The sequence below is a fragment of the Bufo gargarizans genome, chromosome 6, assembly GCF_014858855.1.
Source record: "Bufo gargarizans isolate SCDJY-AF-19 chromosome 6, ASM1485885v1, whole genome shotgun sequence".
Lineage (NCBI taxonomy): Eukaryota > Metazoa > Chordata > Amphibia > Anura > Bufonidae > Bufo > Bufo gargarizans.
This window is the reverse complement of record NC_058085.1, coordinates 354,552,901-354,579,657: the sequence shown is the minus strand read 5'-3', so window position 1 is coordinate 354,579,657 and position 26,757 is coordinate 354,552,901. Positions and strand designations below refer to the sequence as shown.

General features: G+C 43.6%; 1 protein-coding gene across 1 annotated transcript in view; it reads right to left on the bottom strand.

Moving 5' to 3' along the window:
* Positions 1-26,757, bottom strand: part of LOC122941453 (gamma-aminobutyric acid type A receptor subunit pi) — a 122,657-nt gene that overhangs the window by 19,316 nt on the left and 76,584 nt on the right. The window contains exon 8 of the mRNA XM_044298718.1: positions 3,809-3,961. Coding sequence (XP_044154653.1) covers positions 3,809-3,961 — 153 coding nt within the window. The remainder of the gene's footprint in view (positions 1-3,808; positions 3,962-26,757) is intronic.

The window sequence follows — 26,757 nt, the reverse complement described above, 5'->3', positions numbered from 1 at the left end:
TAAAAAAAATGTTAAAAATAGAAAAAATAAAATAGACATATTTGGTATTGCCGCGTCCGTAAAAACCAGCTCTATAAAAATATCACATGACCTAACCCTTCGGGTGAACACCGTAAAAAAAAAAAAAAATAACAATTTTTGTCACCCTTACATCACAAAAGGTGCAACACCAAGTGATCAAAAACGCATATGTCCCACAAAATGGTACCAATAAAACCTTCACCTCATCCCGCAAAAAATGAGCCCCTACATAAGAAAATCTCTCAAAAAATAAAAAAACTATAGCTCTTAGAACATGGAGACACTAAAACATCATTTTTTTGGTTTCAAAAATGCTATTATTGTGTAAAACTTTAATAAATCTGAAAAAGTATACATATTAGGTATCGCCACGTCCGTAACAATCTGCTCTATAAAAATGTCACTTGACTGAACCCCTCAGATGAACGCTGTAAAAATAAATAAATAGAAACTGTGCTAAAACAACCAATTTTTTGGTCACCTTGCCCCATAAAGTGTTATAATGAATGATCAAAAAATCATATGTACCCAAAAATAGTACTAATAAAACTGGCACCTTATCCCCTAGTTTCCAAAATGGGGTCACTTCTTGGGAGTTTCTACTGTAAGGGTGCATCAGGGGGCTTCAAATGGGACATGGCATCTAAAAACCATGTGGAGTTCTTTTTCTTCTGCGCCCTGCCGTGTGCCCATACAGCAGTTTATGACCACATGTGGGGTGTTTCTGTAAACCGCAGAATCTGGGTAATAAATATTGAGTTTTGTTTGGCTGTTAACCATCGATGTGTTAAAGAAAAAACTTGATTAAAATGGAAAATCTGCCCAAAAAGTGAAATTTAAAAATTTGATCTCCATTTTCCTTTAATTCTTGTGGAACGCCTAAAGGGTTAACAAAGTTTGTAAAATCAGTTTTGAATACCTTGAGGGGTGTAGTTTCTACAATGGGGTCATTTATGGGGGTATCCACTATGTAGGCCCCACAAAGTGACTTCAGACCTGAACTGGTCCTTAAAAAGTGGGTTTTGGCAATTTTCTTAAAAATTTGAAGAATTGCTTCTAAACTTCTAAGCCTTCTAACGTCCTAAAAAAATAAAATGACATTTTCAAAATGATGCCAACATAAAGTAGACATATGGGGAATGTTAAGTAATAAATATTTTATGAGGTATCACTTTCTGTTTTAAAAGCAGAGAAATAGAAATTTCGAAAATTGCGAATTTTTCAAATTTTTTGGTAAATTTGGGTTTTTTTCATAAATAAAGGTGAAATATTTTGACTAAAATTTTTGACTATCATGAAGTACAATGTGTCACGAGAAAACAATCTCTGAATGACTTGGATAAATAAAGGCGTTCCAAAGTTATTACCACATAAAGTGAGATATGTCAGTTTTGCAAAATTAGGCCTGGTCAGGGAGGGGGCAAATGGCCCAGATGGCAAGTGGTTAACAAGTGCGAGGCACATATGCAAACTGTTGTAATTCCTACACCGTTCACCTGATTTGGATGTAAATACCCTCAAATTAAAGCTGACAGTCTGTTTTTAAAGCACATCTTGTTCATTTCATTTCAAATCCATTGTGGTGGTGTATAGAGCCAACAATGTTAGAATTGTGTTGATGTCCCAATATTTATGGACCTGACTGTATGTTGTTGTATACGATTGTAAGCTCTAAGTATCAGGTTGCACAAGTAACTTTCTTTACAGGGTCAGCTTATACAGAATACGTGTGATCCAAGGTGGTATCCAATTGCCACATCTGGGGTCAGGAAGTAATTCCCCCTCCTGTGTGTTAGAATTCTCGGGTGTGTACTCCTCTGTACCATTGGGTCCGGTGGTTCTCATCTCAGCACAAGGCCATTCTCCCCAGCAAATTCTGTGGTCTCAACCAGGCGCTGAGCTGAGAGTCACTGTGATCATTAATTGTAGGAAGTGTCAGAAATAATTGTATAAGCTGTAACAAAGTATAGCTAATATAAAGGTAAAAAAAAAAACAGGTAAAGCACTAGAGGTGAAAATAATAGCTAGAAGGTATGTACTGTATCTTCTTTCTTCAAAATTGCATGTATAAATAATTAAATAGGTGCAGCCTGCAAATCATATATAACTCTGCCACTGTGGTCTCATAATGTTAACTCCTGCCCCAAATGAAATTGCAAGATTATCTCTAACATTTTGTGCTCATTTCTGCACATGCTACTGGGATAAAACAAGTAAAAAGAAAAATATTGCCAAATGCAAAATTAGAAAGGGGGTTTGATCAACAATGGTCAATATCAGAAAGCATGCTGAAAACCATAGAATTTTGTTTGCTTAGTTAAAGACTGATGTGATACTATATGTTTACCAAAATAAACCCCTACAGTAAAGCTACATTAACACGATTGTATTAATGAGTCCGCATCCGCTCCGCAAAATTTCAATGGGGTCGCAAAAGATGTGGACAGCACACGGTGTGCTGTCCGCATCTGTAGTTCCATTCCGCGGCCCTCCAAAAAATATAGAGTATATACTATTCTTGTTTTGTAGACATGAATAGGCATTTTCTATGACAGTGGCGGCCATGTACAGTCCGCAAATTGCGGAACGTACACAAGCCGGTATCCATGTTTTGCGGATCCACAATTTGCGGATCTGCAAAACACTACTGTCATGTGAATGTAGGTCAATTATACAACCGTTTGGATCTGTTCAGAACAGATCCGGTTGTATTATATCCAAAATTAACAAGACGGATCTGGTACTAAACCGTTATAAGTCAATAGGTGCAGAATCAGGTTTTTTTCGTGTCCGAAAAAACGGATCCGGCACCATTGACTTACATTGTGTTTTATGCCGGATTCGTCTTGATCAGTATCCCATGTAGCATCCGTATCCGTTTAGGAGCAGGAGAACGGAAAGGACAGATTCGGCACATAACTGAGCCAAATGGAGCCCTTAGGACGATAATGGGGTCCGTTAGGTTTCCGCTCAGAAGATGATTTTGGAGCGGAGACAAAAGTTGTGCATGCAGGACTTTTGTTTCCGCTTCAAAATCATGTTCTGAGCGGAAACATAATGGACCCCATTATAGTCTATGGCAAGGCTGGCCAACCTGCGGCTCTCCAGCTGTTGCAAAACTACAACTCACAGCATGCCCAGTCTGCCTACAGCTATTAGCCTACAGTAGGGAATGGTGGGAGTTGTAGTTTTACAACAGCTGGAGAGCCGCAGGTTGGCCAGCCCTGGTCTATGGGGTCCTAAGGGCTCAGTTTGGCGTCAGTTATGTGCCGAATCCGTCCTTTCCGTTCTCCTGCTCCTAAACGGAGCAGGAGAACGGAAAGGCTGAGCGGTGATGTGAACAAAGCCTAAGGGATGAAGCTCTGTTTCTTTGTTGCAGTTATCTGTATGACCATCCCAAAGGACCATACCATAAATTGCTGTTTGCCTAAAGCTGCCACTAGGTGGAGCCAACTGCATAACGTTCTTATTCAAATGCATATACAGTAAGCTGCTATGCTCCCCCTAGTGGTAGCTGCAGGCAGTCAGAACTGTAACTGTGTAAAGTTACATCTTAAAAGGAAATAGAACAGAATTTTGTATGGATGATCACTGTAGCAATCTGTAACTTGACGCATACATTACTGTGTTAAATACACGGTTGCAGCAAACCTTAACTTGACCTTTAACACAATAAAAGCCATTGAAAGTGAAGGTAATGTGCTTATTGTGTCAAGTTAATGACTTCATCTGTACTTTAAGTATTTCTCTCACTACTGCCCTGAGTATGAATAAAATGTTTACTTACCTATACAAATTCTGGCTGGTACTGAAGACTGACTGATCCAAAAGGAGACCCAGGAGAGCACAACTAGAAGAATAGATGGTACATAGGTCTCCAGAATAAAGTATAAGATATTTCTCTTGAGATCAAAATGGAAAACCAGCTTTGGATATCTTCCTGTGTAAAACAGATGAATATGCGTTAACACAGTAGCTACTGTTTTGAATAAAGAAAGGCTTTTAAATTGGTTATGATGATTAGACAGGAATACATATTATATTGCCATAAATTATTAACTATAAGTTTAGGTCGAGTTAATTATGTTTTTAGGTGACTATTATATATTTTTTGTTTTCCCACTGAGAACCAATATAGCTGCACTTCCTGTTGGATTCAATTTATTTCCATGATATATGATACTATTTACTGTATTTGGATACAGTATAGAAGATTTATCAAGACATTGAAAGCACTCTCTACACAACAGGGTAAATACACAAAGCCATTTACAGTATTTGGACCCTGAATCCACAGTTTATCTGAATGCTGTGTGCATCTTCTATCCAGGGGCGGACTGGCCATAGACCTAGAGGGAAATATCCCCATGGGCCGATGCCCCGGGAGCAACCCAAGCCCCCCTCACAGCTGCTGGCCAGGTGCATAATGATCTAATGCTCTCAGCATTAAAGAATGTAGGATTGTAGGATTGCAGGTGCCTCCTGAATAGGACATTGATACAGTTGAATACTGCGGCAAGAGCAGCAGTATTTTTGTGCTCCATTGTGGCATTTGGTTCTGTAGGGTCAGTATTTTGTACTGAATTATGGTGTTGCTGGCCCTGCCAACCTATTTTGTCCTTTCTGTTGTTTTGGCCCTGATTACTTGTGCTGTCCCACATTGTGTCATTTAGACCCACCTACAAGATGGGGCCACTTTATTTATTTTCTTTTATTTTTTTAAAATTTTTTTTCAGTCTGCCCCTTTCTACTGTTTATACAACAACATTTATCTGCATCCTGAATCCACTGTTTATCTAAAAGCGGCCTGTAATTATCTTCTATCTAAACAACACCATTTATCTGGTCCCTAAATCCACTGTGTATCTAAATGCTGCCTGTAATCATCTTCTATCTATTCAATACCATTTATCTGGACCCTGAATCCACTGTTTATCTGAATGCTGCCTGCAATCATCTTCTATCTATTCAATACCATTTATCTGGTCCCTAAATCCACTGTGTATCTAAATGCTGCCTGTAATCATCTTCTATCTATACTACACAATTTATCTGGACCCTGAATCCACTGTTTATCTGAATGCTGCTGTCACTGCCAGTTCTGTGAGAAGGTCTGACAGACGTCCTTCTCTACCTCTTGCATGATGTTCTCTGTTTTGGTTTCACTTTCTCATCTCATTTCCTTCTCCCAGGTGTCACCTATTTAGACTAATCCTCTTTCCTTTATATTCCCTCCCATACTGCCTCACTTTGCGGTTTATACTACTTCCTCCGGTTTTTGTTGATGGTAATCTTGAATTCCAGGTCTCTAGGATTGTGGATTCTCGCATTATCCGTGGTTCTCTCCAATACCTTGTTCATTGGGAGCGTTATGGTCCTGAGGAGAGGATGTGGGTCCCAGTGGCGGACATTAAGGCCACTCGTCTCATCAAGGCTTTCCATAGGTCTCATCCTGAGAAGGTGGGTTCTGAGTGTCCGGAGTCCACCCATAGAGGGAGGGGTACTGTCACCGCCAGTTCTGTGAGAAGGTCTGACAGACGTCCTTCTCTACCTCTTGCATGATGTTCTTTGTTTTGGTTTCACTTTCTCATCTCATTTTCTTCTCCCAGGTGTCACCTATTTAGACTAATCCTCTTTCCTTTATATTCCCTCCCATACTGCCTCACTTTGCGGTTTATACTACTTCCTGGATTGAAGTGTTCACTGCTGGAGGCTTCTGCTGCTTGTTCAGATAAGTCCTTTCATGTATTGTGTTTCCTTGCTGGCTTGATTCTAGGGGACCCTGACTCCCTCCGTATGAAGTGCAGGGAGCCGGTGGTCGTGTCCCCTCACTATTATAGGGTTTTCAGGTGTCACACAGGCTTAGGTACGTGGGCATACAATCGTCTACCTTTGAGACCCTTGTATGTGCTTAGCAGTCAGGGTAAGCTGACTGCTAAGCACAATCATCTTCTATCTATACTACACCATTTATCTGGACCCTGAATCCACTGTGTATCTGAATGCTGCCTGTAATCATCTACTATCTATATAACACCATTTATTTGGACCATGTACCCACTGTTTATCTGAATTCTGCCTGTAAGCATCTTCTATCTATACAACACCATTTATCTGGTCCCTGAATCCACGGTTTATCTGATTGCTGCCTGTAATAATCTTCTATCTATACTACACCATGTATCTGGACTCTGAATCCACTGTTTATCTGAATGCTGCCTGTAATCATCTTCTATCTATACTACACCATGTATCTGGACTCTGAATACACTGTTTATCTGAATGCTGCCTGTAAGCACCTTCTATCTATATAACACCATTTTTTCTGGACCCTAAATCCAATGTTTAGCTGAATTCAGCCTGTAAGCATCTTCTATCTATTGAGCACCATTTATTTGGACCCTGTACCCACAGTTTATCTGAATGCTGCCTGTAAGCACCTTCTATCAGTACAACAATTTATCTGATCCTTAATCCACTATTTATCCTAATGCTGCCTGTAATCATTTCCCAACTATAAAACACCATTTATCTGGACCCTAAATCCACCATTTATCTGAATGATGCGTGTAATCATTTCTAGCTATATAACACTGTTTATCTTGACTCTAAATCCACTGTTTATCTGAATGCAGCCTGTAATCAATGTCTATCTCTACTACACCAGTTGCCTGATCCTGAATCCACTATTTAAATGCTGCCTGTAGTCATCTTATAGCTATACAACCCCATTTAACTGGTCCCTGAATCCACTATTTATCTAAATGCTGCTTGTCAAAATATTCTATCTATACAACACCATTTATCTGGCTCTGAATCCACTGTGTATATGAATACTGCCTGTAATCATCTACTATCTATATAACTCAATTTATCTGAACCTTGTACCCACTGTTTATCTGAATTATATCTATAATCATCCTCTATCTATACAACACCATTTATCTGGTTCCTGAATCCACTGTTTATCTAAATGGTGTCGGTAATCATCTTCTATATACACTGATGAGCAAAAAGGTAAGAATATTTTGAACTTCGGACATTCAGGCTCTATATCTCACCATCCTCTACCGCTTTGAATGTGAGACTACCATCATTTTATAGACAATCATCTTGGCTATCTCATACATAAATTGGACTTGCAACTATTTAGCATTTGATTAGTTATGCAGAATCTTGTCATGTAACTGTATTGTTACCGTTTTGCTCCTGGTGGTGGAACTATCTTTTTCTTCTTGTATACTACAAATTACAACCTGTTCTCACATTCCCTAATAGCTCAGTGTGTTATTAGGTTGATTCCCAAGCGAAAAGTCACTGCTTCGAATTGAGGAGCAGCCATGAAATTTTTTTCCCAAGAAAAGAGAAACAGCATCATCATCATCCAGCACATTGATAACGGTATCTCGGCCAAGAAAATTGCCAAACTGCATCATGTAAGTGCCATGACAGTTGCAAGAATACGAAAAAAAATCCATGCATCCATTCTAAAGCCAAGAGGCAGATGTCCAGGCAAAATATCAGAGTCAACAAGTCGGCTCATCACAAGGTCTATCAGTTCTGACGCAACAAGAAAGGTAGTGGAGGTGGCTCGTATGCTTCATAATAGCTAGTTCACAGAGGTCCATGACATGCATTACACAAGTCTGGAATGGTGGCTCGAAAAAAGGTCAAGAAGCCTTGACTGCAATATTGTCATAAGAAGTGTCACCTCGAGTTTGCACAAAAGTACGAACAGTGGACAGTAGAAGATTGGAAACGGGTAATTTGGAGCGATAAGATGAAAGTCAATAGACTGGGCTCTGATGGGTGCAAATGGGTCTGGAAGAAAGAAGGGAAAAGGGGGCTGACAGATGGAGAAATTGAAGGAACCATTAAGATGCGTGGTGGAAGCCTGATGATATGGGGTTGTTTCACAGCCAAAGGCGTTGGATACTTGACCAGGATCAATGGTGGTCTCAATGCTGAGCTATATGTGAGGATCCTACAAGCCGAGTTACTTTGTACCCTCGAGTACTATAGTTATGAAAAGGACGACATAGTGTTCCAGCCGGACAACGACCCAAAGCATACGTCGATATTGGTGAAGAAATGGTTCAATGACAATGAAATACAGGTACTGGATTGGTCACCACAGTCCTCAGACCTCAACCAAATCGAACGCTTGTGGATAGAGTCTAAGAAAAAGCTGTATTCATACCCAAATGAGTCGACCGGTATACACCAAGAGTGGGAACGCGTAGAAGAATCCTGGGGACAGATTTTGGTCGGGACATGCTTAAATCTGACCGAGAGCATGCCCAAAAGAATTCAGGCAGTGTTGAAAGCCAAAAGGTGAATTTACAAATAAAAATTAAAAGTTTGTATTTTAGGAGCAAAACAATAACAATGCAGTTTCAGGACAAGATTCTGCATAACTAGTCATAAGTAGGGATGAGCGAACTCGAACTGTATAGTTCGGGTTCGTACCGAATTTTGGGGTGTCCGTGACACGGACCCGAACCCGGACATTTTCGTAAAAGTCCGGGTTCGGGTTCGGTGTTCGTCGCTTTCTTCGCGCTTTTGTGACGCTTTCTTGGCGCTTTTTGAAAGGCTGCAAAGCAGCCAATCAACAAGCGTCATACTACTTGCCCCAAGAGGCCATCACAGCCATGCCTACTATTGGCATGGCTGTGATTGGCCAGAGCACCATGTGACCCAGCCTCTATTTAAGCTGGAGTCACATAGCGCCGCCCGTCACTCTGCTCTGATTAGCGTAGGGAGAGGTTGCGGCTGCGACAGTAGGGCGAGATTAGGCAGATTAACTCCTCCAAAGGACTTGATTAACTGATCGATCTGCAGCTGTGGATCATTGAGCTGCTGATCCTCAATTGCTCACTGTTTTTAGGCTGCCCAGACCGTTTGTCAGTCACATTTTTCTGGGGTGATCGGCGGCCATTTTGTGTCTTGTGGTGCGCCAGCACAAGCTGCGACCAAGTGCATTTAACCCTCAATGGTGTGGTTGTTTTTTGGCTAAAGCCTACATCAGGGTGAAGCTGTCACACCAAGTGCATTTAACCAGCAATAGTCTGTTCATTTTTTGGCCATATACAAAATCAGGGGCAAGCTGCGCCTGTCACCAAGTGCATTTAACCCTCAATGGTGTGGTTGTTTTTTGGCTAAAGCCTACATCAGGGTGAAGCTGTCACACCAAGTGCATTTAACCAGCAATAGTCTGTTCATTTTTTGGCCATATACTAAATCAGGGGCAAGCTGCGCCTGTCACCAAGTGCATTTAACCCTCAATGGTGTGGTTGTTTTTTGGCTAAAGCCTACATCAGGGTGAAGCTGTCACACCAAGTGCATTTAACCAGCAATAGTCTGTTTATTTTTTGGCCATATCCCAGTCTAATTCTGTCACTAAATCCATACCGGTCACCCAGCGCCTAAATACTAGGCCTCAAATTTATATCCAGCTAAATCTGTCCCTAGTGCTGTAGCTGGGCGAGTTATTTAGTGTCCGTTCAAGCACATTTCTTGTTCTGGGTTGAAATACAATTCCCAATTTAGCAATTTCATAATTTAGTGGTTTCTGCTATATCAGAGCTATTTGAAATCTATCCCTAAAAGGGTATATAATATTCAAGGTGCACATTGGGTCATTCAGAATAACTTCACACACACCCGCTACTGTGTATTTCCAAGTCTAATTCTGTCACTAAACCCATACCTGTCACGCAGCGCCTAAATACTAGGCCTCAAATTTATATCCAGCTAAATCTGTCCCTAGTGCTGTAGCTGGGCGAGTTATTTAGTGTCCGTTCAAGCACATTTCTTGTTCTGGGTTGAAATACAATTCCCAATTTAGCAATTTCATAATTTAGTGGTTTCTGCTATATCAGAGCTATTTGAAATCTATCCCTAAAAGGGTATATAATATTCAAGGTGCACATTGGGTCATTCAGAATAACTTCACACACACCCGCTACTGTGTATTTCCAAGTCTAATTCTGGCACTAAACCCATACCTGTCACCCAGCGCCTAAATACTAGGCCTCAAATTTATATCCCGCTAAATCTGTCCTTAGTGCTGTAGCTGGGCGAGTTATTTAGTGTCCGTTCAAGCACATTTCTTGTTCTGGGTTGAAATACAATTCCCAATTTAGCAATTTCATAATTTAGTGGTTTCTGCTATATCAGAGCTATTTGAAATCTATCCCTAAAAGGGTATATAATATTCAAGGTGCACATTGGGTCATTCAGAATAACTTCACACACACCCGCTACTGTGTATTTCCAAGTCTAATTCTGGCACTAAACCCATACCTGTCACCCAGCGCCTAAATACTAGGCCTCAAATTTATATCCCGCTAAATCTGTCCTTAGTGCTGTAGCTGGGCGAGTTATTTAGTGTCCGTTCAAGCACATTTCTTGTTCTGGGTTGAAATACAATTCCCAATTTAGCAATTTCATAATTTAGTGGTTTCTGCTATATCAGAGCTATTTGAAATCTATCCCTAAAAGGGTATATAATATTCAAGGTGCACATTGGGTCATTCAGAATAACTTCACACACACCCGCTACTGTGTATTTCCAAGTCTAATTCTGGCACTAAACCCATACCTGTCACCCAGCGCCTAAATACTAGGCCTCAAATTTATATCCCGCTAAATCTGTCCTTAGTGCTGTAGCTGGGCGAGTTATTTAGTGTCCGTTCAAGCACATTTCTTGTTCTGGGTTGAAATACAATTCCCAATTTAGCAATTTCATAATTTAGTGGTTTCTGCTATATCAGAGCTATTTGAAATCTATCCCTAAAAGGGTATATAATATTCAAGGTGCACATTGGGTCATTCAGAATAACTTCACACACACCCGCTACTGTGTATTTCCAAGTCTAATTCTGGCACTAAACCCATACCTGTCACCCAGCGCCTAAATACTAGGCCTCAAATTTATATCCCGCTAAATCTGTCCTTAGTGCTGTAGCTGGGCGAGTTATTTAGTGTCCGTTCAAGCACATTTCTTGTTCTGGGTTGAAATACAATTCCCAATTTAGCAATTTCATAATTTAGTGGTTTCTGCTATATCAGAGCTATTTGAAATCTATCCCTAAAAGGGTATATAATATTCAAGGTGCACATTGGGTCATTCAGAATAACTTCACACACACCCGCTACTGTGTATTTCCAAGTCTAATTCTGGCACTAAACCCATACCTGTCACCCAGCGCCTAAATACTAGGCCTCAAATTTATATCCCGCTAAATCTGTCCTTAGTGCTGTAGCTGGGCGAGTTATTTAGTGTCCGTTCAAGCACATTTCTTGTTCTGGGTTGAAATACAATTCCCAATTTAGCAATTTCATAATTTAGTGGTTTCTGCTATATCAGAGCTATTTGAAATCTATCCCTAAAAGGGTATATAATATTCAAGGTGCACATTGGGTCATTCAGAATAACTTCACACACACCCGCTACTGTGTATTTCCAAGTCTAATTCTGGCACTAAACCCATACCTGTCACCCAGCGCCTAAATACTAGGCCTCAAATTTATATCCCGCTAAATCTGTCCTTAGTGCTGTAGCTGGGCGAGTTATTTAGTGTCCGTTCAAGCACATTTCTTGTTCTGGGTTGAAATACAATTCCCAATTTAGCAATTTCATAATTTAGTGGTTTCTGCTATATCAGAGCTATTTGAAATCTATCCCTAAAAGGGTATATAATATTCAAGGTGCACATTGGGTCATTCAGAATAACTTCACACACACCCGCTACTGTGTATTTCCAAGTCTAATTCTGGCACTAAACCCATACCTGTCACCCAGCGCCTAAATACTAGGCCTCAAATTTATATCCCGCTAAATCTGTCCTTAGTGCTGTAGCTGGGCGAGTTATTTAGTGTCCGTTCAAGCACATTTCTTGTTCTGGGTTGAAATACAATTCCCAATTTAGCAATTTCATAATTTAGTGGTTTCTGCTATATCAGAGCTATTTGAAATCTATCCCTAAAAGGGTATATAATATTCAAGGTGCACATTGGGTCATTCAGAATAACTTCACACACACCCGCTACTGTGTATTTCCAAGTCTAATTCTGGCACTAAACCCATACCTGTCACCCAGCGCCTAAATACTAGGCCTCAAATTTATATCCCGCTAAATCTGTCCTTAGTGCTGTAGCTGGGCGAGTTATTTAGTGTCCGTTCAAGCACATTTCTTGTTCTGGGTTGAAATACAATTCCCAATTTAGCAATTTCATAATTTAGTGGTTTCTGCTATATCAGAGCTATTTGAAATCTATCCCTAAAAGGGTATATAATATTCAAGGTGCACATTGGGTCATTCAGAATAACTTCACACACACCCGCTACTGTGTATTTCCAAGTCTAATTCTGGCACTAAACCCATACCTGTCACCCAGCGCCTAAATACTAGGCCTCAAATTTATATCCCGCTAAATCTGTCCTTAGTGCTGTAGCTGGGCGAGTTATTTAGTGTCCGTTCAAGCACATTTCTTGTTCTGGGTTGAAATACAATTCCCAATTTAGCAATTTCATAATTTAGTGGTTTCTGCTATATCAGAGCTATTTGAAATCTATCCCTAAAAGGGTATATAATATTCAAGGTGCACATTGGGTCATTCAGAATAACTTCACACACACCCGCTACTGTGTATTTCCAAGTCTAATTCTGGCACTAAACCCATACCTGTCACCCAGCGCCTAAATACTAGGCCTCAAATTTATATCCCGCTAAATCTGTCCTTAGTGCTGTAGCTGGGCGAGTTATTTAGTGTCCGTTCAAGCACATTTCTTGTTCTGGGTTGAAATACAATTCCCAATTTAGCAATTTCATAATTTAGTGGTTTCTGCTATATCAGAGCTATTTGAAATCTATCCCTAAAAGGGTATATAATATTCAAGGTGCACATTGGGTCATTCAGAATAACTTCACACACACCCGCTACTGTGTATTTCCAAGTCTAATTCTGGCACTAAACCCATACCTGTCACCCAGCGCCTAAATACTAGGCCTCAAATTTATATCCCGCTAAATCTGTCCTTAGTGCTGTAGCTGGGCGAGTTATTTAGTGTCCGTTCAAGCACATTTCTTGTTCTGGGTTGAAATACAATTCCCAATTTAGCAATTTCATAATTTAGTGGTTTCTGCTATATCAGAGCTATTTGAAATCTATCCCTAAAAGGGTATATAATATTCAAGGTGCACATTGGGTCATTCAGAATAACTTCACACACACCCGCTACTGTGTATTTCCAAGTCTAATTCTGGCACTAAACCCATACCTGTCACCCAGCGCCTAAATACTAGGTCTCAAATTTATATCCCGCTAAATCTGTCCTTAGTGCTGTAGCTGGGCGAGTTATTTAGTGTCCGTTCAAGCACATTTCTTGTTCTGGGTTGAAATACAATTCCCAATTTAGCAATTTCATAATTTAGTGGTTTCTGCTATATCAGAGCTATTTGAAATCTATCCCTAAAAGGGTATATAATATTCAAGGTGCACATTGGGTCATTCAGAATAACTTCACACACACCCGCTACTGTGTATTTCCAAGTCTAATTCTGGCACTAAACCCATACCTGTCACCCAGCGCCTAAATACTAGGCCTCAAATTTATATCCCGCTAAATCTGTCCTTAGTGCTGTAGCTGGGCGAGTTATTTAGTGTCCGTTCAAGCACATTTCTTGTTCTGGGTTGAAATACAATTCCCAATTTAGCAATTTCATAATTTAGTGGTTTCTGCTATATCAGAGCTATTTGAAATCTATCCCTAAAAGGGTATATAATATTCAAGGTGCACATAGGGTCATTCAGAATAACTTCACACACACGCTTCTGTGCATTTCCAAGTCTAATTCTGTCACTAAATCCATACCGGTCACCCAGCGCCTAAATACTAGGCCTCAAATTTATATCCAGCTAAATCTGTCCCTAGTGCTGTAGCTGGGCGAGTTATTTAGTGTCCGTTCAAGCACATTTCTTGTTCTGGGTTGAAATACAATTCCCAATTTAGCAATTTCATAATTTAGTGGTTTCTGCTATATCAGAGCTATTTGAAATCTATCCCTAAAAGGGTATATAATATTCAAGGTGCACATAGGGTCATTCAGAATAACTTCACACACCCGCTACTGTGCATTTCCAAATCTAATTCTGTCACTAAACCCATACCTGTCACCCAGCGCCTAAATACTAGGCCTCAAATTTATATCCCGCTAAATCTCTCGTTACCGCTGTCCTGTTGTGGCTGGGAAAGTTATTTAGTGTCCGTCAAAGCACATTTTTTGTTCTGGGTTGAAATACAATTCCCAATTTAGCAATTTCATAATTTAGTCGTTTCTGCTATATCAGAGCTATTTGAAATCTATCCCTAAAAGGGTAGATCATATTGAAGGTGCACATAGGGTCATTCAGAATAACTTCACACACACGCTTCTGTGCATTTCCAAGTCTAATTCTGTCACTAAATCCATACCGGTCACCCAGCGCCTAAATACTAGGCCTCAAATTTATATCCCGCTGAATTTGAATACAATACATTGGGCCAAATAATATATTTGTTGTTGTGGTGAACCATAACAATGAGAAAAACATCTAGTAAGGGACGCGGACGTGGACATGGTCGTGGTGGTGTTAGTGGACCCTCTGGTGCTGGGAGAGGACGTGGCCGTTCTGCCACATCCACACGTCCTAGTGTACCAACTACCTCAGGTCCCAGTAGCCGCCAGAATTTACAGCGATATATGGTGGGGCCCAATGCCGTTCTAAGGATGGTAAGGCCTGAGCAGGTACAGGCATTAGTCAATTGGGTGGCCGACAGTGGATCCAGCACGTTCACATTATCTCCCACCCAGTCTTCTGCAGAAAGCGCACAGATGGCGCCTGAAAACCAACCCCATCAGTCTGTCACATCACCCCCATGCATACCAGGGAAACTGTCTCAGCCTCAAGTTATGCAGCAGTCTCTTATGCTGTTTGAAGACTCCGCTGGCAGGGTTTCCCAAGGGCATCCACCTAGCCCTTCCCCAGCGGTGAAAGACATAGAATGCACTGACGCACAACCACTTATGTTTCCTGATGATGAGGACATGGGAATACCACCTCAGCATGTCTCTGATGATGACGAAACACAGGTGCCAACTGCTGCGTCTTTCTGCAGTGTGCAGACTGAACAGGAGGTCAGGGATCAAGACTGGGTGGAAGACGATGCAGGGGACGATGAGGTCCTAGACCCCACATGGAATGAAGGTCGTGCCACTGACTTTCACAGTTCGGAGGAAGAGGCAGTGGTGAGACCGAGCCAACAGCGTAGCAAAAGAGGGAGCAGTGGGCAAAAGCAGAACACCCGCCGCCAAGAGACTCCGCCTGCTACTGACCGCCGCCATCTGGGACCGAGCACCCCAAAGGCAGCTTCAAGGAGTTCCCTGGCATGGCACTTCTTCAAACAATGTGCTGACGACAAGACCCGAGTGGTTTGCACGCTGTGCCATCAGAGCCTGAAGCGAGGCATTAACGTTCTGAACCTGAGCACAACCTGCATGACCAGGCACCTGCATGCAAAGCATGAACTGCAGTGGAGTAAACACCTTAAAACCAAGGAAGTCACTCAGGCTCCCCCTGCTACCTCTTCTGCTGCTGCCGCCTCGGCCTATTCTGCTGCTGCCGCCTCGGCCTCTTCCTCCGCCTCTGGAGGAACGTTGGCACCTGCCGCCCAGCAAACAGGGGATGTACCACCAACACCACCACCACCACCTCCGTCACCAAGCGTCTCAACCATGTCACACGCCAGCGTTCAGCTCTCCATCTCACAAACATTTGATAGAAAGCGTAAATTCCCACCTAGCCACCCTCGATCCCTGGCCCTGAATGCCAGCATTTCTAAACTACTGGCCTATGAAATGCTGTCATTTAGGCTGGTGGACACAGACAGCTTCAAACAGCTCATGTCGCTTGCTGTCCCACAGTATGTTGTTCCCAGCCGGCACTACTTCTCCAAGAGAGCCGTGCCTTCCCTGCACAACCAAGTATCCGATAAAATCAAGTGTGCACTGCGCAACGCCATCTGTGGCAAGGTCCACCTAACCACAGATACGTGGACCAGTAAGCACGGCCAGGGACGCTATATCTCCCTAACTGCACACTGGGTAAATGTAGTGGCAGCTGGGCCCCAGGCGGAGAGCTGTTTGGCGCACGTCCTTCCGCCGCCAAGGATCGCAGGGCAACATTCTTTGCCTCCTGTTGCCACCTCCTCCTTCTCGGCTTCCTCCTCCTCTTCTTCCACCTGCTCATCCAGTCAGCCACACACCTTCACCACCAACTTCAGCACAGCCCGGGGTAAACGTCAGCAGGCCATTCTGAAACTCATATGTTTGGGGGACAGGCCCCACACCGCACAGGAGTTGTGGCGGGGTATAGAACAACAGACCGACGAGTGGTTGCTGCCGGTGAGCCTCAAGCCCGGCCTGGTGGTGTGTGATAATGGGCGAAATCTCGTTGCAGCTCTGGGACTAGCCAATTTGACGCACATCCCTTGCTTGGCGCATGTGCTGAATTTGGTGGTGCAGAAGTTCATTCACAACTACCCCGACATGTCAGAGCTGCTGCATAAAGTGCGGGCCGTCTGTTCGCGCTTCCGGCGTTCACATCCTGCTGCTGCTCGCCTGTCTGCGCTACAGCGTAACTTCGGCCTTCCCGCTCACCGCCTCATATGCGACGTGCCCACCAGGTGGAACTCCACCTTGCACATGCTGGCCATAGTGGAGTTTCAGCAGGCCATAGTGGAGTTTCAGCTGCAGCACGCACGGGTCAGTCGCACTACAGAACAGCACCACTTCACCACCAATGACTGGGCCTCCATGCGAGACCTGTGTGCCCTGTTGCGCTGTTTCGAGTACTCCACCAACATGGCCAGTGGCGATGACACCGTTATCAGCGTTACAATACCACTTCTATGTCTCCTTGAGAAAACACTTAGGGCGATGATGGAAGAGGAGGTGGCCCAGGAGGAGGAGGAGGAGGAGGAAGAGGGGTCATTTTTAGCACTTTCAGGCCAGTCTCTTCGAAGTGACTCAGAGGGAGGTTTTTGGCAACAGCAGAGGCCAGGTACAAATGTGGCCAGCCAGGGCCCACTACTGGAGGACGAGGAGGACGAGGATGAGGAGGAGGTGGAGGAGGATGAGGATGAAGCATGGTCACAGCGGGGTGGCACCCAACGCAGCTCGGGTCCATCACTGGTGCGTGGCTGGGGGGAAAGGCAGGACGATGACGATACGCCTCCCACAGAGGACAGCTTGTCCTTATCCCTGGGCAGCCTGGCACACATGAGCGACTACATGCTGCAGTGCCTGCGCAACGACAGCAGAGTTGCCCACATTTTAACCTGTGCGGACTACTGGGTTGCCACCCTGCTGGATCCACGCTACAAAGACAATGTGCCCACCTTACTTCCTGCACTGGAGCGTGATAGGAAGATGCGCGAGTACAAGCGCACGTTGGTAGACGCGCTACTGAGAGCATTCCCAAATGTCACAGGGGAACAAGTGGAAGCCCAAGGCCAAGGCAGAGGAGGAGCAAGAGGTCGCCAAGGCAGCTGTGTCACGGCCAGCTCCTCTGAGGGCAGGGTTAGCATGGCAGAGATGTGGAAAACTTTTGTCAACACGCCACAGCTAACTGCACCACCACCTGATACGCAACGTGTTAGCAGGAGGCAACATTTCACTAACATGGTGGAACAGTACGTGTGCACACCCCTCCACGTACTGACTGATGGTTCGGCCCCATTCAACTTCTGGGTCTCTAAATTGTCCACGTGGCCAGAGCTAGCCTTTTATGCCTTGGAGGTGCTGGCCTGCCCGGCAGCCAGCGTTTTGTCTGAACGTGTATTCAGCACGGCAGGGGGCGTCATTACAGACAAACGCAGCCGCCTGTCTACAGCCAATGTGGACAAGCTGACGTTCATAAAAATGAACCAGGCATGGATCCCACAGGACCTGTCCGTCCCTTGTCCAGATTAGACATTAACTACCTCCCCATAACCATATATTATTGGACTCCAGGGCACTTCCTCATTCAATCCTATTTTTATTTTCATTTTACCATTATATTGCGATGCTACCCAAAGTTGAATGAACCTCTCCTCTGCCTGTGTGCTAGGCCTAAATATATGCCAATGGACTGTTGCAGTGGTGGCTGACATGAAGCCTGATTCTCTGCTATGACATGCAGACTAATTCTCTGCTGACATGAAGCCAGATTGTCTGTTACGGGACCTCTCTCCTCTGCCTGGGTGCTGGGCCTAAATTTATGACAATGGACTGTTGCAGTGGTGGCTGACGTGAAGCCTCATTCTCTGCTATGACATGCAGACTGATTCTCTGCTGACATGAAGCCAGATTGTCTGTTACGGGACCTCTCTCCTCTGCCTGTGTGCTAGGCCTAAATATATGCCAATGGACTGTTGCAGTGGTGGCTGACGTGAAGCCTGATTCTCTGCTATGACATGCAGACTGATTCTCTGCTGACATGAAGCCAGATCCTCTGTTACGGGACCTCTCTCCTCTGCCTGTGTGTGTGCTGGGCCTAAATATATGCCAATGGACTGTTGCAGTGGTGGCTGACGTGAAGCCTCATTCTCTGCTATGACATGCAGACTAATTCTCTGCTGACATGAAGACAGATTCTCTGTTACGGGACCTCCCTCCTCTGCCTGGGTGCTGGGCCTAAATATATGCCAATGGACTGTTGCAGTGGTGGGTGACGTGAAGCCTCATTCTCTGCTATGACATGCAGACTAATTCTCTGCTGACATGAAGCCAGATTGTCTGTTACGGGACCTCTCTCCTCTGCCTGTGTGTGTGCTGGGCCTAAATATATGCCAATGGACTGTTGCAGTGGTGGCTGACGTGAAGCCTCATTCTCTGCTATGACATGCAGACTAATTCTCTGCTGACATGAAGACAGATTCTCTGTTACGGGACCTCTCTCCTCTGCCTGTGTGTGTGCTGGGCCTAAATATATGCCAATGGACTGTTGCAGTGGTGGCTGACGTGAAGCCTCATTCTCTGCTATGACATGCAGACTAATTCTCTGCTGACATGAAGACAGATTCTCTGTTACGGGACCTCCCTCCTCTGCCTGGGTGCTGGGCCTAAATATATGCCAATGGACTGTTGCAGTGGTGGGTGACGTGAAGCCTGATTCTCTGCTATGACATGCAGACTAATTCTCTGCTGACATGAAGACAGATTCTCTGTTACGGGACCTCTCTCCTCTGCCTGTGTGTGTGCTGGGCCTAAATATATGCCAATGGACTGTTGCAGTGGTGGCTGACGTGAAGCCTCATTCTCTGCTATGACATGCAGACTAATTCTCTGCTGACATGAAGACAGATTCTCTGTTACGGGACCTCCCTCCTCTGCCTGGGTGCTGGGCCTAAATATATGCCAATGGACTGTTGCAGTGGTGGCTGACGTGAAGCCTCATTCTCTGCTATGACATGCAGACTGATTCTCTGCTGACATGAAGCCAGATCGTCTGTTACGGGACCTCTCTGCTCTGCCTGTGTGCTAGGCCTAAATATATGCCAATGGACTGTTGCAGTGGTGGGTGACGTGAAGCCTCATTCTCTGCTATGACATGCAGACTGATTCTCTGCTGTCATGAAGCCAGATTGTCTGTTACGGGACCTCTCTGCTCTGCCTGTGTGCTAGGCCTAAATATATGCCAATGGACTGTTGCAGTGGTGGGTGACGTGAAGCCTCATTCTCTGCTATGACATGCAGACTAATTCTCTGCTGACATGAAGACAGATTCTCTGTTACGGGACCTCCCTCCTCTGCCTGGGTGCTGGGCCTAAATATATGCCAATGGACTGTTGCAGTGGTGGGTGACGTGAAGCCTCATTCTCTGCTATGACATGCAGACTAATTCTCTGCTGACATGAAGCCAGATTGTCTGTTACGGGACCTCTCTCCTCTGCCTGTGTGTGTGCTGGGCCTAAATATATGCCAATGGACTGTTGCAGTGGTGGCTGACGTGAAGCCTCATTCTCTGCTATGACATGCAGACTAATTCTCTGCTGACATGAAGACAGATTCTCTGTTACGGGACCTCCCTCCTCTGCCTGGGTGCTGGGCCTAAATATATGCCAATGGACTGTTGCAGTGGTGGCTGACGTGAAGCCTCATTCTCTGCTATGACATGCAGACTGATTCTCTGCTGACATGAAGCCAGATCGTCTGTTACGGGACCTCTCTGCTCTGCCTGTGTGCTAGGCCTAAATATATGCCAATGGACTGTTGCAGTGGTGGGTGACGTGAAGCCTCATTCTCTGCTATGACATGCAGACTGATTCTCTGCTGTCATGAAGCCAGATTGTCTGTTACGGGACCTCTCTGCTCTGCCTGTGTGCTAGGCCTAAATATATGCCAATGGACTGTTGCAGTGGTGGGTGACGTGAAGCCTCATTCTCTGCTATGACATGCAGACTGATTCTCTGCTGTCATGAAGCCAGATTGTCTGTTACGGGACCTCTCTGCTCTGCCTGTGTGCTAGGCCTAAATATATGCCAATGGACTGTTGCAGTGGTGGGTGACGTGAAGCCTCATTCTCTGCTATGACATGCAGACTGATTCTCTGCTGACATGAAGCCAGATTGTCTGTTACGGGACCTCTCTCCTCTGCCTGTGTGCTAGGCCTAAATATATGCCAATGGACTGTTGCAGTGGTGGCTGACGTGAAGCCTCATTCTCTGCTATGACATGCAGACTAATTCTCTGCTGACATGAAGCCAGATTGTCTGTTACGGGACCTCTCTCCTCTGCCTGGGTGCTGGGCCTAAATTTATGACAATGGACTGTTGCAGTGGTGGCTGACGTGAAGCCTGATTCTCTGCTATGACATGCAGACTGATTCTCTGCTGACATGAAGCCAGATCCTCTGTTACGGGACCTCTCTCCTCTGCCTGTGTGTGTGCTGGGCCTAAATATATGCCAATGGACTGTTGCAGTGGTGGCTGACGTGAAGCCTCATTCTCTGCTATGACATGCAGACTGATTCTCTGCTGACATGAAGCCAGATTCTCTGTTACGGGACCTCTCTCCTCTGCCTGTGTGTGTGCTGGGCCTAAATATATGCCAATGGACTGTTGCAGTGGTGGCTGACGTGAAGCCTCATTCTCTGCTATGACATGCAGACTAATTCTCTGCTGACATGAAGACAGATTCTCTGTTACGGGACCTCTCTCCTCTGCCTGTGTGTGTGCTGGGCCTAAATATATGCCAATGGACTGTTGCAGTGGTGGCTGACGTGAAGCCTCATTCTCTGCTATGACATGCAGACTAATTCTCTGCTGACATGAAGACAGATTCTCTGTTACGGGACCTCTCTCCTCTGCCTGGGTGCCGGGGCCTAAATATCTGAGAATGGACTGTTCCAGTGGTGGGTGACGGGAAGCCAGATTCTCTGCTATGGAACCTCTCTCCAATTGATTTTGGTTAATTTTTATTTATTTAATTTTTAATTTAATTCATTTCCCTATCCACATTTGTTTGCAGGGGATTTACCTACATGTTGCTGCCTTTTGCAGCCCTCTAGCTCTTTCCTGGGCTGTTTTACAGCCTTTTTAGTGCCGAAAAGTTCGGGTCCCCATTGACTTCAATGGGGTTCGGGTTCGGGACGAAGTTCGGATCGGGTTCGGATCCCGAACCCGAACATTTCCGGGATGTTCGGCCGAACTTCTCGAACCCGAACATCCGAGGTGTTCGCTCAACTCTAGTCATAAGCTAAATAGTTGCAAGTCCAATCTATGTATGAGATAGCCAAGATGATTGTCTATAAAATGATGATAGTCTCACGTTCAAAGCTGTAGTGGATGGTGAGATATGGAGCCCAGAAGTTCAAAACATTGTAACCCTTTTGCTCATCAGCGTTTATAACACCATTTATCTGAAACCTGAATCCACTGTGTATTTCAATGCTGCCTGTAATCATCTTCTATCTATAAAACACCATTTATCTGGACCCTGAATCCATCCAATTATCTGGATGCTGTAAACATCTATGTATTTATCATATATGCTATCTGGATGCTATATGGCACACTGTATCTGTAATCGGTATGCACGTCATATTTCTTTATATAAATAGTATATAAAATATATAATGCAGTGATTTGGGATTTGTGGACTTTTTATCAGGATGTTCTTGCATTAGAGCAGAATAACTGTTCCATTCTCTATAATTGTTGCCATTATGTTGTTGCCCTTGTATACCTATAACTAAAAAACATAATTGACAACGTTTATCTGCTGCTCTATATGATTTAGTAATAGATGGTCATTTCATGTCTTTTTTACCTTTTTGCACAGCCTCTCATAGCCTGCTCTAGTTATGTGATGGCAGAGAAGGCCTGTTAACGTATATATAATGGGAGCACAGGGGCGGCGGGGACAGGCTTCCTCTCCGCATGTTGTCAGCCAGTTTATTTAATTACTTGCTCGCCTGATTTTAATCACCATTAAATGAACAATCCCCTCCCTTCCTCTTCACTGTCTAGTTGCTCAGTGGCCACAGATGGAAGGATCTGTAAAACCTTATTTCTGATGCGCCAAAATAAACTTGCCTATTGAACCTGTCTTAATACGCTGCAAGACAGACCAGTTAAAAAGTATTATTTCCTCCGAGTGCATTTGAAGCTGTCTTCTATGCTGGAAGCAACAGTAGTGAAGCAGATGCGGGTTATGTAAGTCATCATATCATCATATATTTTAACCCAATGCAAGTGAAATCTGCAGAGCACTACATTGCATTTCTTTTTATTTAGCTAGGATGACTTAAAGCAACAACGCCCCTTTTCAGATCCCAAAAACCTATGAGATATTTGACATTTCTTGTAACATCTTAGCCAAGCACAGAGGAGAACGTCATGTATGTATATAAGTGAATGAGTATTATTACCTTAAAGGTGCAGCCCATGACTCACTTTATACAGTAAGACATTTAACCATTTAACCCCTTACCAACTCAGCCAGTTTTGGCCTTTAAGATGCAGCAATTTTTATTAACACTTTTCAGTGGGTGAATGAAAAATACAGCAAATCTGCGATAGGTTTTTTTCCCCTATGACATTCACTGTGCAGTATAAATGACGTCAAAGGGGTTGTCCGGGCTTTTTCATATTGATGACCTATCCTCAGGATAGGTCATCAATATCAAATCGGTATGAGAAGATTGCGCATGCTGTCTCCATCCTCTCTTCCTTCTGTATGTCTATGTGAAAGCAGCAGCGGACAGGAAGACAGAAGGGAGATGGAACGTGCACACTGCGCGCCGTCTACTTGTATAGCGGATTGGCGGGGGTGCTTGGTGTTGGACCCCTGCTGATCTGATATTGATAACTTATCCTCAGGATAGGTCATCAATATCAAATAGGCCGGGGTTCGACACCCGGCACCCCCACCGATCAGCTGTATGAGGAGATTGCGCACAGTGTGCGCATGCTGTCTCCCTCCTCTCTTCCTTCTGTATTTCTTTGGGAAAGCAGCAGCGGACAGGAAGACAGAAGGGAGATGGAACGTGCAAGCTGCGCGCCGTCTACTCGTATAGCAGATTAGCGTGGGTGCTGGTTGTCGGACCCCTGCTGATCTGATATTAATAACTTATCCTCAGGATAGGTCATCAATATCAAATAGGCCGGGGTTCGACACCCGGCACCCCCGCCGATCAGCTGTATGAGGAGATTGCGCACAGTGTGCGCATGCTGTCTCCCTCCTCTCTTCCTGCTGTATGTCTATGGGAAAGCAGCAGCGGACAGGAAGACAGAAGGGAGATGGAACGTGCACACTGCGCGCCGTCTACTTGTATAGCGGATTGGCGGGGGTGCTGGGTATCGGACCCCTGCTGATCTGATATTGATAACTTATCCTCAGGATAGGTCATCAATATGAAAAAGCCCGGACAACCCCTTTAACTGTATTCAGTGTGTTGATACAATTATAGCAATTCTAAATGTATTATTTTTATTTTTATTTTACCACTTTGGGACAATAACAGCAATAAAAAATAAAATAAAATAAAAAGTACCATGATTTGTGTTTGTATCACCATATTCTAAGATCCATACAGGTACAGAACATGGCATTCAGTGATACCCTATATCAATGGATTATTCTACAGCTGTACAATCAATGCTATGTGGGCACCTAATGTGCAGCAAGAGGCGCACAATTCAAGAAGATTTTGGGGAAGATTTATCAAAACTGTTGTAAAGGAATACTGACTTAGTTGATCGTAGCAACCAATCAGATTCCACCTTTTATTTTTTAGATCTCTGTTGGAAAATGAAAGGTGGAATCTGATTGGTTGCTATCGGCAACTAAGCCAGTTTTGATAAATCAGGGTCCTAGTTTCATAAATCTGTCATTGTTGCCCATAACAACCAATCAAAGTGCAGCTTTCATTTTTTCAGGCACAGAATACAATATAAAAGCTTCACTGTGATTGGTTGCTATGGGCAACAAAGCCAGTTTTTTCCTTCTGACAGTTTCATAAATCTGCCCAATGTTAAACAGTCATTATTAGGCCTCATGGACACGACTGTACTTTTCATCCATGTGCTATCTGCATTTTTTAGCTGATAGCACACTGATCTATTCATTTCTATGTCGCCATGCACTAATGCGTGTTTTTGGCGTATCTGTGTGGCCATTCTGCAAATCATAGAACAAGTCCTGTTCTGGTCCACAAAAATGTGGAAAGTGTCCATATTTCGAAGACCTGTTGTTTGTGGACTGAAATATGGACATGATCATGTGCATGAAGCCTTAGGGGCCTTTTACACAGACAGCTGCACCAACATTCCAATAAAATCCCACCTGCTGCCACGTGGTTGCTGCCTCCCATTCATCTCAATGGGGAGCAGCACTGAGGATCATGGAGTGGCGGCTTATAGCCGCAGCCGTGCCAAGAAGGGATATGTCCCTTCTCAGCACAGTGGCACAATCTCCAGCACTGCCTCCCATAGAGACAAAAGGGAGGCAGTAACCAGGGGGCAGCAGGTGGGACATCAGCAGGGATGTCACAGTGCATAGATAATAAACATAGTAATGTCACCGTACAGGGATAATAAACATAGTGATGTCACCGTACAGGGATAATAAACATAGTAATGTCACCGTATAGGGATAATAAACACAGTGATGTCACAGTACAGGGATAATAAACATAGGAATGTCACCGTACAGGGATAATAAACATAGTGATGTCACCGTACAGGGATATTAAACATAGTGATGTCACCGTACAGGGATATTAAACATAGTGATGTCACAGTACAGGGTTAATGAACACAGTGATGTCACAGTACAGGGATAATACACACAGTGATGTCACAGTACATAGATAATAAACACAGTGATGTCACAGTACAGAGATAATAAACACAGTGATGTCACAGTACAGGATAATAAACACAGTGATGTCACAGTACAGAGATAATAAACACAGTGATGTCACAGTACAGGGATAATAAACATAGTGATGTCACCGTACAGGGATATTAAACATAGTGATGTCACAGTACAGGGTTAATAAACACAGTGATGTCACAGTACAGGGATAATACACACAGTGATGTCACAGTACATAGATAATAAACACAGTGATGTCACAGTACAGAGATAATAAACACAGTGATGTCACAGTACAGAGATAATAAACACAGCAATGTCACAGTACAGGATAATACACACAGTGATGTCACAGTACAGGGATAATAAACACAGTGATGTCACAGTACAGAGAAAATAAACACAGTGATGTCACAGTACAGGGATAATAAACACAGTGATGTCACAGTACAGGGATAATACACACAGTGATGTCACAGTACAGGATAATACACACAGTGAGGTTACAGTACAGGGATAATAAACACAGCGATGTCACAGTACAGAGAAAATAAACACAGTGATGTCACAGTACAGGGATAATAAACACAGTGATGTCACAGTACAGGGATAATACACACAGTGATGTCACAGTACAGGATAATACACACAGTGAGGTTACAGTACAGGGATAATAAACACAGTGATGTCACAGTACAGGATAATAAACACAGTGATGTCACAGTACAGGGATAATAAACACAGTGATGTCACAGCACAGGGATAATAAACACAGCGATGTCACAGTACAGTATAATACACACAGTGATGTCACAGTACAGGGATAATAAACACAGTGATGTCACAGTACAGTGATAATAAACACAGTGATGTCACAGTACAGGGATAATAAACACAGTGATGTCACAGTACATAGATAATAAACACTGTGATGTCACAGTACAGAGATAATAAACACAGCGATGTCACAGTACAGGGATAATAAACACAGCGATGTCACAGTACAGGGATAATAAACACAGCGATGTCACAGTACAGGGATAATAAACACAGCGATGTCACAGTACAGGGATAATAAAACACAGCGATGTCACAGTACAGGGATAATAAACACAGCGATGTCACAGTACAGAGATAATACACACAGTGATGTCACAAAACAGGGATAATAAACACAGTGATGTCACAGTACAGGGATAATAAACACAGTGATGTCACAGTACAGGATAATACACACAGTGATGTCACAGTACAGGGATAATAAACACAGTGATGTCACAGTACAGGGATAATAAACACAGTGATGTCACAGTACAGGATAATACAC